The sequence below is a fragment of the Cavia porcellus genome, unplaced genomic scaffold (genome assembly GCF_034190915.1).
Source record: "Cavia porcellus strain 051 isolate PalLab524CR breed Dunkin Hartley unplaced genomic scaffold, mCavPor4.1 scaffold_17, whole genome shotgun sequence".
Classification (NCBI taxonomy): Eukaryota; Metazoa; Chordata; class Mammalia; order Rodentia; family Caviidae; genus Cavia; species Cavia porcellus.
In genome coordinates, this window is record NW_026947500.1 from 44,451,395 (window position 1) to 44,467,183 (window position 15,789).

Below are 15,789 nucleotides of genomic sequence, written 5' to 3' on the forward strand. Positions count from 1 at the left end.
ATCTTTTTTTTAAAGTTTTAAAAAATTTTATTTAGAATCTAGTAAAAGTACAATAGAACAAGATAAAACAAAGCCAATTGAGACAATGTAATGACATTGGTACAAAACTTCAAAGCAGGATACTCGGATAGTAGTAATGGGTACTATAGTATATCTTGTCATCTTCACAATAGTTGTCCAGTCAATTAGGTATAGCAAAATCAAACTAATAACAGACCATTGTAAAACCAATTGAAGGAGAATATTGAATAGAGCATAACAATCATTACAAAACATAACAATGAAAATAACTTTTGCCTTCAAACAGAACATAGAAGGAAATCCTCCTTATTTGCTATGTTGCATATGGTCATCTTCCCAAAAGATGCTCAGAACTCTGTCCCCAGTTGTGATGAGAGAGGGGGAGATGTTTGATTTTCAGCCCGCCTGCTGGTTGGCTCACGGGAACAGGTGACTGGTTCTCCTTCCTGCCAGTGCTGGGGAGCTTACCAAGAGGGTGAGCAAATTGCCTTCTTGTGCAGCCACCTAAGTCCCAACATGCCCAGATTGAGTATGATTTAATCTTTCTGGCAAAAATTTATGCATTTTTCATTCAAAGATGTTTGTCGAAGATTACCACAAAATATCTTTCCCTAATGGCTCTTTAGTAAAGGAACTTCAAGTGATAGTTGAGGTCCTGTAGCCTCTAACTGGAGAAGGTTTCCTATTTGGTTGTTGAACCCAGGTCACTTAGCAGCAGAGGAGAGCTTATGAAACTAGTTTTATCACTGTGTTTTTATTCTTCATAGGAACTTTCTATAATTCTGTCCAGACATTTGACACATGCACCATTCAGCGCAGGACAGGGGAAAGGAAGACCAATTGATATAAAAGGACAGAGCAGATGATTTGTTAAGAAACTTGCTAGTTCTATGAATGCATCAGTAAGTTCCCTGTACTTTTTGGTTTTAATTTTTATGCAGTCGATGACATGTCCTTAGACACTGCTATACATCTGACAGTAAAGATCTCAAACATACAGAAATCTTGCTTCCTTGTTAAGGTACAAGAGTGAGTGAAACCCTCCTAGGAAGCAGGAAGACTAGGATGGAGATGCAGATTGAGTGTTACAGCAATACAGTAAAAGATCGATTTTTAAATAGATTGGGATAGTGGAAGAGACCATGTTTATCATGCAGATGAATGATGTCTGAGCCTAGTTTTGAAGGATGCATAAGAATAAACCTCTAGAATTAGGAAAAGCATAGTAATTAGGGAAGGCAATGAGTTGTGAGTGAGCTTGATAGGTATGGGGATTTGGAGCAGTTCAGGTTTTACTGAAGCACATGGCAGTGTACAGGATGGAAGCTCATGATCAGTGTGGCTGGGTGTGTGGGGTCCTTGCAATGAGACTAAAATGCTTAGATTTTATACCGTAGGTGAAGAGGAGCCTCCACAATATTTTAAAATGGGTGAAGACATAATGGATTGGTTAGCTGTTATAAGTATCATTGTAGTTTCTACACGGGTGACTGATTACTTGCTCATTTTGGGTGAGATAGAAGATGGATCAGTTATGATGTGAGAGTCTTAGCTTATTTTGCTAATTTACCTAAAGTAGGGCTGATAAGGGTGTGTAAGGAACAACTGGTGTTGAGACAAGGCTTTTGAAGCATTTGATAATAAATAAAAGAGTAAATTGGTGGATTGATAAATGCTAATGGATGACTTTTTACAAGACATGGTGACCAATTTTGGAATTATGAGACAGACCAATAAAAGAAGAATTTAGGGATGATTTCCATAATTTTTGGTGAGTGGCAGAGGAAATATAGCAAAAGGAGCAAGTTTCAGTGGGGTAACATGAGGGGCTGAGTTTTGAGGAGGTGCACCATTGACTGAGAAGTGCAGCAGGGAGTTGGAACTATCACTCTAAAAAGAGCCAGTTGTAGAAAACATTTAGGGAAATTATTTTCCTGTAACTAGTTATTTTTCATGAAAAGAATATAATTGAAAAAATCTCTTTTAATTGACAAATAATAATTATGCATATTTATGGTATACAATGTAATAATTTTTTCCCATTTCTAAGTTGTTCAGAATTTTTTATTTAACATGAAATAATAATTAGTCATGTAAATGGAGTGGGGTGGGATATTTCCAGATAGGTACACAGCACAAACTGATCAAAAAGGGGTAATTAACATTTTCCCTGCCTCGTCATTTCTTTATGATTATAATCTTCAAGTTTCTTTCTTCTAGATCTTTGTAAAACATGTAATAGACTATCACAAACTGTGGATCCTGAACTGTGCTGCAGAATATCATTACAAAAGCAGCACAAAGATATTTTCAATCTGCAAAATAATGAATTTTAAAAATTATTTTGTATAACTACATGTTAGTCCATAACTTGTTAATTCATTTCCTTATAAAATTCATTGTCAAAAAGTAAGTGATGTAATGTTGTGAGGATTATTTATTTTGTTGCCTACTTTGCTCTCAATCGAAATTATTAATTAGAAATGCAAAAAATAACACCATCATTAGCAGGTCCTTGCTTAGGTATTCAGGGCATGGGTTAATTATATTCTATTCACACTGATAGGCAATTTCTCTAGGAATTAACACTGCTATAATTTCATGGAATGTCTTGCAAGGCATCGTAACAAAGATTTCTTGGTATATCTCATTACAGCTCAGGATTGATGGATAGTCCAAGAAATATCACAGAATTTTTTATGCTGGGACTGTCACAAAATCCTAAGGTACAAAGAATTTTGTTTGTGCTCTTTATCTGTGTCTACCTGGTCTCCGTTGGAGGCAACCTGCTTATCATGATCACCATTTTCTTCAGCCCCACCTTGGGCTCCCCTCTGTACTTTTTCCTCTCATGTTTATCTTTTATTGATGCTTGTTATTCTTCATGTATGACCCCCAGACTCATCGCTGACTCATTATATGAGGGGAGAGCCATGACTTTTGAGGGCTGTTTGGCCCAGTTCTTTGTTGCTTATTTATTGGGAGGAACTGAAATCATTCTTCTGACAGTGATGGCCTATGACCGCTATGTGGCCATCTGCAAGCCCCTGCACTACATGACCATTATGACCAGGAAAATCTGTGTCATGCTGGTGGCAGTGGCTTGGCTGGGGGGCTTCTTGCATTCATTGGTTCAGCTCCTCCTGGTCCTTCGGTTGCCCTTCTGTGGGCCCAACGTGATCGACCACTTCGTCTGTGACTTGTACCCTCTGCTGGAGCTCGCCTGCACGGACACCTACGTCACTGGTCTGCTGGTGGTGGCCAACAGCGGTGTGATCTGCCTGCTGAACTTCCTCATGTTGGCTGCCTCCTACGTTGTCATTCTGCACTCCTTGAGGTCCCACAGTGCTGAGGGGAGACGCAAAGCCCTGTCTACCTGCGGGGCTCACTGCACGGTGGTTGCTTTATTCTTCGTACCTTGTATATTTATTTACATGCGCCCATCATCTACTTTATCGATAGACAAAATAGTTGCTGTGTTTTATTGTATTTTGACACCCATGTTCAATCCCCTGATTTACACTCTGAGAAATGCAGAGGTGAAAAACGCCATGAAGAATCTCTGGAAAAAATGAGCAATTGTGGATGGAGGACACAAAGTACAGTGAGGAGAGAAAGAATTGCCCACTGAGAATGCTTGTCGTGATGAGACCTGAGAGGCTGCCAACAATTTTAGATAAAACTGAATATTTGAGTTTATGCATAATCTATGTTCAAAATTATTGAGTGATTATTAGGGTTAAATTTCTTCTTCCCAATTGGAGGTACTTTTGCCTTCTATTTTATGTCTCCTTGTAATTTGGGACTTTTGAGTTCCCTGATCTGCTAATAGTAGTTATTCAATTTGAGGGCAGAATTGTGTTGATTTCATGGTGAAATATGTTGTTTTCTTTTTAAATATTCGTTTGACTAGGATAATAATACAGACACAAGTTGCAAAGTATAATTAGGCATAAAGATATTACATGTATTAGTTCAAGTCACTGATATTTCCTGTCCCTTAATTATAGGTATTTTTCCTAGTTGCATTAAATCATAATCTACTGTTTCATATATAATGTCAGCAAGTTAGTTATACTTCTTTTGCAATTTTCTACTCTATGGTGTACCAATTATATCAATTGATTTAAAAGGTGATATCTATACCTATTTGCTATCATATATAGTGTTTGCAATAATTCTAAGCAGCAAAGGCAAGGCAGGACAATCCCTAACTTGAAGTTATACTACAAAGCTACTGTAATAAAATCCACATGGTACTGGAATAAATAAGATCTGAAGATCAGTGGAATATATTAGAAGATACAGCAACAACTACAAACATATTCAACCACCGTATCTTTGATAAAGGGGCCAAACAGGTTCACTGGAAGAATGACAGTCTCTTTAATAAACAGTGCTGAAAAAACTGGCTCTCTATATGTCGAAAACCAAAACTAGAGCCATGCATATCACCATATACTAAACTAAAATCTAAATGGATTAAAGATCTGAATATTAAAACAGAAACACTAAATCTGTTGGAAGACAAAGTAGGTAAACATCTTGAAGACATAGGGGTACATAGACAATTCATGAACAGGAATCAAACCGCAGGGGAAATACTTCCCAGAATCAATAACTGGGATCATGTCTTATTAAAAATTTCTGCATGTCAAAAGAAATCTCCAGCACAGTCAAAAGAAAACCCACAAACTGGGAAAAATCTTCGTGAACTGTCCCTCAAACAAAAATTTCTGTCTAAAACATATAAAGAATTAAAAAAATCAAACCCCCAAAATTCAAAGATCTAATCCAAAAATGGGCACCTGAGAATACACACTTCTCAGATGAAGAAATACAAGTGGCAAATAAACACATGAAAAAATGTTCATCATCATTACTCTTTAGAGAAATGCAAATTAAAACCACACTGAGATTCCATCTCACTCCAGAAAGAATGGCCAGGATTAAGAAAACTACCAACAAAAAATGCTGGAGAGGCTGTGGGGAAAAAGGAACTCTCCTGCATTGTTGGTAGGAGTGTAGACTGGTGCAACCATTGTGGAGGTCAGTCCCGAGATTCCTTAAAATGATGAGATTGAAAGTTCCATTTGATCTAGCTATTCCGCTTTTAGGCATATTCCCAGAAGAACTGAAAACATCATACCATAGTGATATATGTGCACCCATGTTTATAGCAGCACAATTTGTAGTAGCCGTATCTCGGAATTAACCGAAGTGTCTATCAACTGAGGAATGGATTAGAAAGTTGTAATATTTTTATACAATGGAGTACTACTCAGCTGTAAAGAATGATCATACTGAGGTATTTATAAATAAGTCGATGCAACTTGAGACCATATTCATAAGCAAAATAAATCAAAGTCACATGTATAAATACTTTGCAGTCCCCCTAGTGTAAGAAATGGTAAGAGTACATAAGATTTTATGGCAATCATGATTACCTATTACATTGCTTTGAAGCCTCATAATGTTTGAATTCATTAGATGTAGTGTTTGTATCCTGGTTTGTTTGATTTTATTATCTGTGATGATATAAACAGCTATTTTGAAGAAAACAAGACATTTATAATGTCTTAATAATTAGCCAGTGCTAATTTAATATCATCTTGCTTTGAAGTCCTACCATGCTTTTGTTCTTCTGTTTCCATTGGTTATATCATGTTACATCTTATTGGATTTTATTATGTGTTTATTATAAAATTTTTTTGAATAATGAGATAATATAGTAATCATTGTCCGTTTTCTGTTATTTGGTTCTGAATACCCTGTAATACTTTCATTTTCTTGAATGGTTTTGTACTATTTTCTTATGTTTGATAATATTATATATGATGTTATACTCAATTATTTCAAAGAAAGAGACATTATGGTACCAACTATTATACTGGGTTGTCTTGTGGTGAAATACTGTGTTGCTTAAATTGTTCTGTTCTGATCTGCTTTGTTATGTCCTCTTTTGTCCTAATATCTTTAAAATAAAAAATTAAAAAAGAAAATGTGACATAATATGTAATTTCAAAAGCAGATTTTTGAAATGGAAAATGAAACAGTGTTACTGGAAATTGTTATTGGAACCTTATTATGAGCATGCAGAAAGATGGAGAGGTATTTATTTAGTTTATTTATTGAGTTTATCATCTGACCAACTACTTTGACGATAACAATATATAATATAGTAACTAGCGTTAATTTCATGTTATTTTGTTTTGAAATTCTGTGTCATTTTTACCACTTCTTGTTTCTAAAATGAAGAATTAAGTTTATTAAAATGATAATCAGTATCTCACGCTGTGATTGAAATCTATTTTACTTGGTGAATTAAAATTTATATATTTTGTGTAGTTTTTCATTTTTACCTAGCATGTGTGATTTTTATAAAAACAACAAAATCATGTAAAAGCAGAAAGTACAACAATTCTTGAATAAAGTTTTAAAAGTAAAAATAAAGACCCAAACACTCTTCTAGATTCTAAGACATGCAGCCTGACATGATGTGTTCTCAAAAGTATTCTGTGTGTTTGGGAAGCATGTGTATTTTGATGCTGTAGGGTAGAATATTTGGTATATGGCCATTGGGTCCATTTGGTCTAAAACATAGTTTGAGTCCAACGTTTGCATATTGGTTTTCTGTCCAGATGATCTGCCCATTGTTGATGGTGGAGTAACAAAGCCCCCTATTATTGTACCACAGTCTATATCTTCCTTCAAATCTTTTAATATTTGCTTCACATCTTAGTGCTCCATTATAGAGTGCATATATATTTACAACTGTCATGACTTGATTGATTGACCTCTTTGTAGGATGAACTTTGTCTTTTTAATTTACATTTTAACTTAAAATCAGTTTCATCAGATATAAATACAGCATAACTTCATTTATTTTGGCTTTTGCTTGTCCAGAATATCTTTTTCACTTCTTCATTTTCATTCTATGTGTGTTTTCAAAGGCAAAATGAGTTTCTTGAAGACATATAATTGGTCCATGTTTAGCTCAATTTTTGTGTCACTTAGATGTGATTTGTTTGGAGAATTTAATCCATTTACATTCAAACAATGTATCAAAAAATCCACAAGCATGTGGAAATTCAACAATGTGCTACTGAACAATAGATTGATCAAAGAAGAAATAAAAAGGAATATTGCAAATATCTTAAGATAAATAAAAATGGAAACAAGACATATTAATACTTGTGGGGTGCAGCAAAAGTAACTCTAAAAAGAAGCTTACAGCAGTACATGCTGACATTAAAGAAGGAGAGAGAGTGCAAGTAAGTAACTTGGTTTTGTACTTCAGAAGTATCTGTTAATCAGTAAATCAATCAACATAAAAACATGATATTAAACATCATCATAGAGTGGGGGTGATGGGACAGAGGGGCATGTGCAAGGACAAGTGGGAGCCAACTGTACACTCGACTGGGAGTAAGCCTGAGCTATCTCTGGGGTACCACAGTAACGGAGAGTGACACAGACAGTCAGGTAGGAAGATACGGGTGGGTGCTAAGGAACATACAGAAAGTTGCTGGCTGAAGGCTGTGGCCACAACCACCACATCCAGAGGCCAAGATTAGCCCCCCGCCCCACAGGACCAGTCCTACTGCAGGCACAGTGGAATCACCAGCAAAGATCTGGGTTCTAACTAGGACACTATCACAGAACTGTGGACATTAGAGTGATTATGTATTTTTTGTTTATTTTGTTCTCTTTTTTTCTGCCAGGTTGTTTATCAATTTATTTATTATTTTAAAGAGAAAAAACCATAAAGACAATGTTACAACGTTTCAAAACAGAATAGTAGGAAAGTAACAATGGTTAATACTTTGTTTATTGTTATCTTCAAAGTAGGTGCTCAGATTACATGACAGGCATAAAAATTGATCAAACATAAACACAAACCTTCCTTTTCAAGGAACTAATAGACATTAGTAGTATAACTATCTTAACCATTATATTAACACACACACCACTTCCTCCTTTTCTCCATTCCCCCATCCCCATTGTTCTTTCCTTTTGTAGCTTCCACCCGTTTTACAGTATCTGTTGCACACTTTGGGTCTTATTTACTCCTTCAGTTTCTTATACTAAGGAAACAATATGATGTTTACACATGTGAATAAGATTTATTTCACTTATGAGTATGGTCTCAAATTGCATTCATTTATCTATAAAAGCCTTGAGTTTATCCTTCTTTGTAGCTGAGTTCACTGTATAGAAAAGTCACATCTTTTTTATCCATTCCTTGACTAAAGGGCATTTGGGCTGTTTCCAAGATTTAGCTATTATAAATTTTGCTGCTATAAACATAGGTGTACATGTATCAGTGTAGTAGGTATGTAGTATGACTCTTTAAATTTTTCTAGGAAAATGCCAAGAAGGGGATTAGCTGGGTTCAATGGGACCTCTAATCCTAGTTTTTGAGGAACCTCCAGACTGACCTCCAGAGTGGCTGCACCAGTCTGCAATTTCACCAATAGTGGGGAAAGGTTCCTTTTTTCCCCACAGCCCTTCCAGCCATTTGTTCTTGGCTGATTTCTTGATGATAGTCATTATTTCTGGAGTGAGATGGAATCTCAGTGTTTTAATTTGCGTTTCTTGAATGACCAATGGTGTTGAACTTTTTTAATATTTTTTTTTGCCATTTGTATTTCTTCATCTAAGAAGTGCAAATTCATCTCAGATGCTCATTTTTAGATTGAGTCTTTGAATTTAAGGGGCCTGATTGGATTTACACTATTTTGTTTTGTTTGAATTTATTGATTGAGAAGGAATGGACAGCTATTTCAAAGAAAACAAGAGACATTATACTAGCCACTGTTGATTTCCTGTTGTCTTTTTTGAAGCTTTATGTTGCTTGCACTGTTCTGCTCTGATCTGCTTTGTTCTGTTTTCTTTTGTTTTGTTTTATTTTCTTTAAAAAAATAATAAAGCTAAAGGATTTCACATTATTAAAAAGCTTTTGCTACAAGCTCCTGCCTGTCAAGCACAAGGCCCTAAGTTCAATTTCCATTTAAAAAGTAAAAGCCTTTATACAACAAAAGAAATCATCAACAGAGTGAAAAGACAGCTCACAGGCTGGGAAAAAATTTTAGCCAACTGTCCCTCAGACAAAGAACTTATTTCTAGAATACATGAAGAAATGAAAAAAGGTAAAAGGAAAAAGGTATAACTTTGTTTATAGATATATAAAATAGCTAAGATGATTATACTAGTAATTCTATTATTTCTTGGAAAAAAATTTAATACTCATATGATTGATCAACTTGCATGTCTGTACCTGGTAATCTAAGCAACTCTTGAAGATAACAATATGTAATGTTATGATCATTGTTAAATTCCTATCACCTTGTTTTGAAAGCATATTGTGATTGTTTTGGTATTTTCGTGGTTTGTGTAGTTGTTGCATGTCTCTTGTTTTTTCTTTTCTGTTTTTGTCCCTTTAAAATAAAAAAAAGAATTGAAAGAAATCTATCCCTCTAAATTTAAAGACCCAATCCAAAAATGGTGATCTGAGATGAACACATATTTCTCTGATGAAGAAGTCAAAATGGAAAATAAATATATGAAAAAATGTTTGACATCACTGGTCATTCAAGAGATGCAAATATTGAAATTCTACTTCGCTTCAAAAAGAATGACTATTATCAAGAAATCAGTCAATAACAAATGGTGGTGGGGGTGTGGGAAAAAGAAACCCTTCTTCTTTGTCAGTGGGAATGCAGACTTGTGCAACCACTGTGGAAATTAGTGTGGAGATTCCTCAAAAACCTGAGTAGAGGTCCCATTGGATCCAGATATTCCTCTTTTTGGTATTTCTCTGAAAGAATTAAAAGCATTATACCACAGCACTGTACATGCCCCCATATGTATAGCAGCTTCATTTGCAGTAGCTAAATCTTGGAAAGAACCCAAATGCCCATCAACCTAAGAGTGGATAAAGATGTGATTTTTTTTAATATAATGGAGTACTATTGAGTGATAAAGAAGGATAAGCTTAAGACTTCTCTAGGTAAATGGACATACCTTGAAACTGTGCTCTTAAGTGAAATAAATAAGCCACAGATGTGTAAACACTACATTGTCTCTTGTGTGAGAAACTGAAAGTGTAAATAAGGACCAACATACATAATATTTTTGTGAAATAGAAATTGTTGAAAAGGAAAGGGGAACTGGGGGATGGGAAGGAAAGAGAGGATGGAAAAACAATGAAAAAAAGATAAAATGGAAACAAAGCTTTGTAAATAAAGAGGCAAGGAGGGTTAAATGAGAGGGGAATAGGAAAAAAGAACTAAGATATACAATGTACAGTTACAGATTCCTATTGATGAATGTGATCATTATGTATATTTAAAATGTACCAATAAACAATTTTTTAAAAATGTCATACAATATATTAACCCTTGTTAATCTCCAATTATGTAGTTTTGAAATTCTGTATCATCATTTTTGTTCTTTTTTGTTTAAAAACAAAACAAAACAATAACATCATAAATGTATTTATACATCTACATATCTTTATATCTATTTATGAGATCACTTTGTATTACATAAGTGTATATACCATTATTGTTTGTCAATAATTCATGTTATTTTTATTTTATTAGTATACTTTAGATGTACACTGATAATATTCATCATAGGGAACTTGTATCTATATATGGTATATCTTGTTTTTTCTTTTTTCCCCATTCATGTCATATGTGTAATATGTGCTTATTAAAACATCATAGTTTTAAAATACTTTTCATTGTTGATGGACAATTGTTTGTTACTGAATGCATTATTAGCACTGGGTAGTATGTTTTACAATGCCTAAATGGTGTATTTTACACATTTCTTTTGAATTTATGCTTAGGAATGGAGTTTTTTGTCATAGTTTTTATGGCTATTCAAATTTAGCAGTTGGCCTTTAACAGTGTTCCAGTAAAAGTTTGGAAAACCAATGTGCATTTCACCAGTTGTGTTTGAGAGATACATTGACATCAGGTACTGTGTACTGGCCATCTTTTAAATTTTGAACACGGGACAGGAGGCTTGCAGTGACACCTTTTGTGGTTTTGCATCACATTTTCTAGATGACTAAAGAGATGAGCTGTATATTTTTAAAAACAAGTTTACTGGCCATTTTCCATTCTGAAGTGCTTGGTCAAGGTTCATCTGGCTGTCTAATTTTATTATGCTCCCCCAGGATCAGTTCCTAAAATATCCTCATTTTCCCTTTTCTTCATGACAGTTTATGGGCTTTCTTTCCAGGTGCTAGATGGACCCTGGGCATTGTAAAGAGGCAGAGTAGAGATTACTTCCGTGAGAAACCAAATTGTATCTATGGGGATTCAGTGGAGGAGAGTGTTAGCATTGCTCTAACCTGTGAACAAGGCAGGAGCTGCTTCCAGTATGCTTCAGTTAGTGACTCTGCAAGGGAGGAGGCTCAGGATCCTCAGAGAGGGAGTGAGAGCACTGTGCTGGTAATCACTTATAAGTAACCTTTCCGCAGAAAGGGAATGATTTTTCTCTGACTCTGTGCTGATGAATATTCTTTGAAGGCAGCAGAACAAATAAACCTGGTATCCTTTCCAGAGCTTTTTGCACTGAATATTAGAAGTCTCTCTCTCCCTCCCTCCCTTTCTCTCTCTCTCTCTCTGCCTCTCTCTCCTTTCTCCTCTGCCTCTTTCTTTCCTTCCAAAGACAGAAGAGGGTGGTGATTGTATTGGAAGGGGCACCATTCGAAATAAAACATGATCAAGTCCCAGCCATACTTCTGCCCCAAGTCACACACACAACTTTGGATCCACTGCACTTCATCTCTTGGAATCTCAAATTCACCACTAAACTGGAGACAATTGGAAAAGAAGGTTTTAGGTGTCACTGTGTTCTTTAGCTAACAAAAGGAACTGGATGATGGAATGAATTTCTACCTACCTGCTTGTTTGTGAATGGGCTTCTTTAGGGGTTTTCAACTAGTTTTTTTTTTTTTTTGTAAGAAAAGCTCAGCTTAGTGTCTTTAATACATAAAGACTGTCTAGTTTGTGCTTTGGATAAATGTAAGAATTCTGAATCTAATCTAGGATTTTAAAAGGGTGAAACCATGAAATGTGGAATGATATCCTTGGAGCAGGCCTCAGCGACCTTTAAGAACTTCAGGTTCACCTGTTAGTGATGCTGGGGAGTAAGAACATTCTGGAGATTTGTTGGTTCCCTTACATACAGTCAATGTAAGTTTTCTGTAGTTCATTTTTAAATAAATAATGGAATAGAATAATGTTATTAAAATGGTCATAGTGTTGTACAAATAATTTTGTTTCTCTTGGATAACACAGTAAGGAGATTTTCTTATTTTACTAGTTTTTTTTTGTTGTTGTTGTTTTCAGTACTGAGGATGGATTCCTAAGCTTTCACACTGGACTGTATCCCCAGTCCTTTTTAATGTTTTTGAGAAAGGGTCTCATTCAGTTGTTTAGGTTGAGCTTGAACTTGTTATCCCCCTGCCTCAGCCTCTTAGAGTGCAAGGATTACAGAGGTGGACCACCATGCCTGGTTCTTTCTTAATTTTTAATGAATGTGTTTTGTTTGTACTCCCACAAATTTGCATCACAGAGGCAAATCAGTTTATCATTTTCACTTTGGGGCATATAAATTAAGTATGTGGCTGTATTGTATAGTATTCATAATGATTTTATTTTCTTTACACTTTTGTTTTCTGTATGAAAATCAGTATTGGGGAACTTTTCATGATTATTTTGAAATTATATCCATATCAATACCCACTTAGTCTTCCTGGCCTCTGAGTCCACATGAGCTGCTGCCCACTGTGTTAATGGTGATGATGAGAGGCACCATTCACTGAGGAATGACCACTTCCAGGCTCCTCCAAACAGGTGATGCATGCTATGTTTCTGTCCTCTGTAACCTTAGGCTATAGAAAAACTTACTTGTTTTAAATAGTCAAGTCCATTTTAAAAATTGACACATAGTAGTTGTGAGATCTTCATTCTGTAACTAAGAACGTGGAGACTTTGAGATGCTGTCCATGATGACCTGGTCAATCAATGGCACAGGATGATCCACTCCCAGATGTGCAAAGGGTGACACTAGTCAGTGAAGTCCAGTGGCCTGTGCTGAGACAGTCTGGTGCTGTTCCCAACACTGCCACTCATTACTTGGTTATGCTTCTCCTATAACAGTAGGACTAGTGGGAGGGGCAGGAAAGTACTCGAGACGCCTGCTCAGAGTTGTGCAGTGTGTGTCTGACTTGTCTTCCTCTGCAAAATGAGAATTGAAGATTAATCTGCCTATCAGAAGTGTTGTGACAATAAAAGGAGCAGATTCAGTTTGGACCATGTTCGGTGAAGCATTACTATTGCTGTCTGTGGCATTAACCAAAAGTTCTCCAAAAACGTCCCCACCAGAGCTGTCACTCACAAAAATTGTATTTGCACAGAGATAAAAAGGGAGGTAGCTTCCAGATCATCACTGGAGTCTTTTCTCCTGCATTTTTTATGTCTGCATGTTTTTCATTTTATGACACTTAATAGCTTCTTTTGCTTGATATATTGAACATTACTAAATCTTCAGAAAACGGGAGGTCCTGGCTATTTTGTAAAAAAGCTTCATATTTCTAAGAAAAGGATGAGGAGGGCAGGGTTAATAATAGTTTTTTAAAAAACCAAATCAAGATAAGAATAGGTATTTCCTTAGTATCGTTAGAAGAATAAAGGGATAAGATGCATTATGTATATCGATTTCTCAAAACTAATGCATTAGTTATGTTTCACAAGGAAACTGAACATGTAAATAAGAAAAAAGGTGCATAGTACATATGAAATAGAAAGAAAATGTTCAAATGGGAATGGGAATTATGGAGGGGAGGTGGGAAAGAAAGGAAGGAAAAACAAGACAAGAAAAGAAGGTAAATTGGGAGCAAAGTTTTGTAAATAAGGAGGTTAAGAGGGTTTGAAGGGAGGGAGGGGAGTGGGGGAAAATAATAAAGATATACAGGTACAAATTCCCCATGATAAATGTGATCATTATGTATATCTAAAATGTACCAATAAACTTGATTAATTAAAAAATGTTGGGCTGGGGATTTAACTGAGTGACATAAGTACTTGCCTGGCAAAGGGAAGTGGATGCAAAAGGGAATCTTGCAATATCCTCACAGTGCATTTAATCTTTCTATGTTTTTTTGACTCCATAGGCATTGCTGTAACCACATTCTCTGTGCCCTTGCAATCTCTGGAAATACAACAGAATCTTACAGAATTTTTCATGCTGGGACTCTCACAGAAGCCAGAGGTACAAAGAGTTTTATTTGTGTTCTTTCTGTTTATTTATGTGATCACAGTGTGTGGCAACATGCTCATAGTGATCACCATCGCTGTCAGCTCCATGCTGGCTTCCCCCATGTACTTTTTCCTGGCCAATCTATCCTTTATTGACACCTGTTATTCTTCCTCTTTGGCACCTAAGCTCATTGCTGACTCCTTGTATGAGGGTACAACCATCTCTTATGAGAACTGCCTAGCTCAGCTCTTTGGAGCCCATTTCTTGGGAAGTGTTGAAATCATTTTGCTTACAGTGATGGCCTATGACCGCTATGTGGCCATCTGCAAGCCCCTGCATTACACGGCCATCATGACCAGGAAACTCTGTGTCATGTTACTGGCAGTGGCTTGGCTGGGGGGCTTCTTGCATTCATTGGTTCAGCTCCTCCTGGTCCTTCAGTTGCCCTTCTGTGGGCCCAATGTGATCGACCACTTCGTCTGTGACTTGTACCCTCTGCTGGAGCTCGCCTGCACGGACACCTACGTCACTGGTCTGCTGGTGGTGGCCAACAGTGGTGTGATCTGCCTGCTGAACTTCCTCATGTTGGCTGCCTCCTACATTGTCATTCTGCACTCCTTGAGGTCCCACAGTGCTGAGGGGAGACGCAAAGCCCTGTCTACCTGCGGGGCTCACTTCACAGTGGTTGCCTTGTTCTTTGTGCCCTGTATCTTTAGTTATATGCGTCCACCATCTACTTTATCCATAGACAAGAGCATGGCAGTATTTTATGGCATTCTGACACCTATGCTGAATCCACTCATTTATACCCTGAGAAATGATGAGGCAAAAAATGCCATGAGAAAATTCTTTGTATAATAAGAAATTGCAGGTAAATATTAAGCACCAAAGCAGAAAAATAGATGGGTTTATCTCTGTAAGGAAACAACCAAAGCTTGTATTATATTACCATCTATCATTTCATCTTCATAGGTTTTATGGTTTAGATTTTCACATGAATTGCATAATTTTAATATAAAATAAGTACATATATACATACATATATATATCTCCTGAATTATTATTCTTCCTATTTAAGATATGAAAAACTATGTTTTGTGATGCGATTAATTGGTTAGTCAAGCTTATTTAGCTTTGAAGCTCAAACTCAGTTATATTGATCCATCATCCTCATCTGAAACTAGCAAGCCACATGGGCATTACATGAGGCTGTGTGATCACTAACTGCACTGTAGAAACACAAGGCAAGCCCAGCCCAACGCCTTCACACACAGCCTGCGTCACAGGGTCCTGAGCATCCAGAATACACTTCTACTGGGTTCTGGATGCTGAGGACCCCCTTCTCACCTGCTCTGTGATATCAGTAGTGCAGCAGCTGCAGCAGGTGAGTGAGGAACCAGGCCTGGATGAACCTGAGTCTCAGTCTCATTGTTTGTGCTTGCTAACCTGATTAAGTGACCAAAACTCTATGGGCAGTTATTTTAG

General features: G+C 36.4%; 2 protein-coding genes across 2 annotated transcripts; both read left to right on the forward strand.

Moving 5' to 3' along the window:
• Positions 1–2,687: 2,687 nt before the first annotated feature.
• LOC100731637 (olfactory receptor 4C3D) lies at positions 2,688–3,596 on the forward strand. The gene has a single exon (XM_003465085.1). It carries the CDS (start codon positions 2,688–2,690, stop codon positions 3,594–3,596), a length of 909 nt encoding a protein of 302 aa, XP_003465133.1.
• Positions 3,597–7,391: 3,795 nt separating this feature from the next.
• LOC101787258 (olfactory receptor 4C3-like) lies at positions 7,392–15,162 on the forward strand. Its single transcript, XM_005001639.1, has 3 exons — positions 7,392–7,449; positions 11,278–11,472; positions 14,219–15,162. Exons 1-3 carry the CDS (start codon positions 7,392–7,394, stop codon positions 15,160–15,162), a joined length of 1,197 nt encoding a protein of 398 aa, XP_005001696.1.
• Positions 15,163–15,789: the final 627 nt, after the last annotated feature.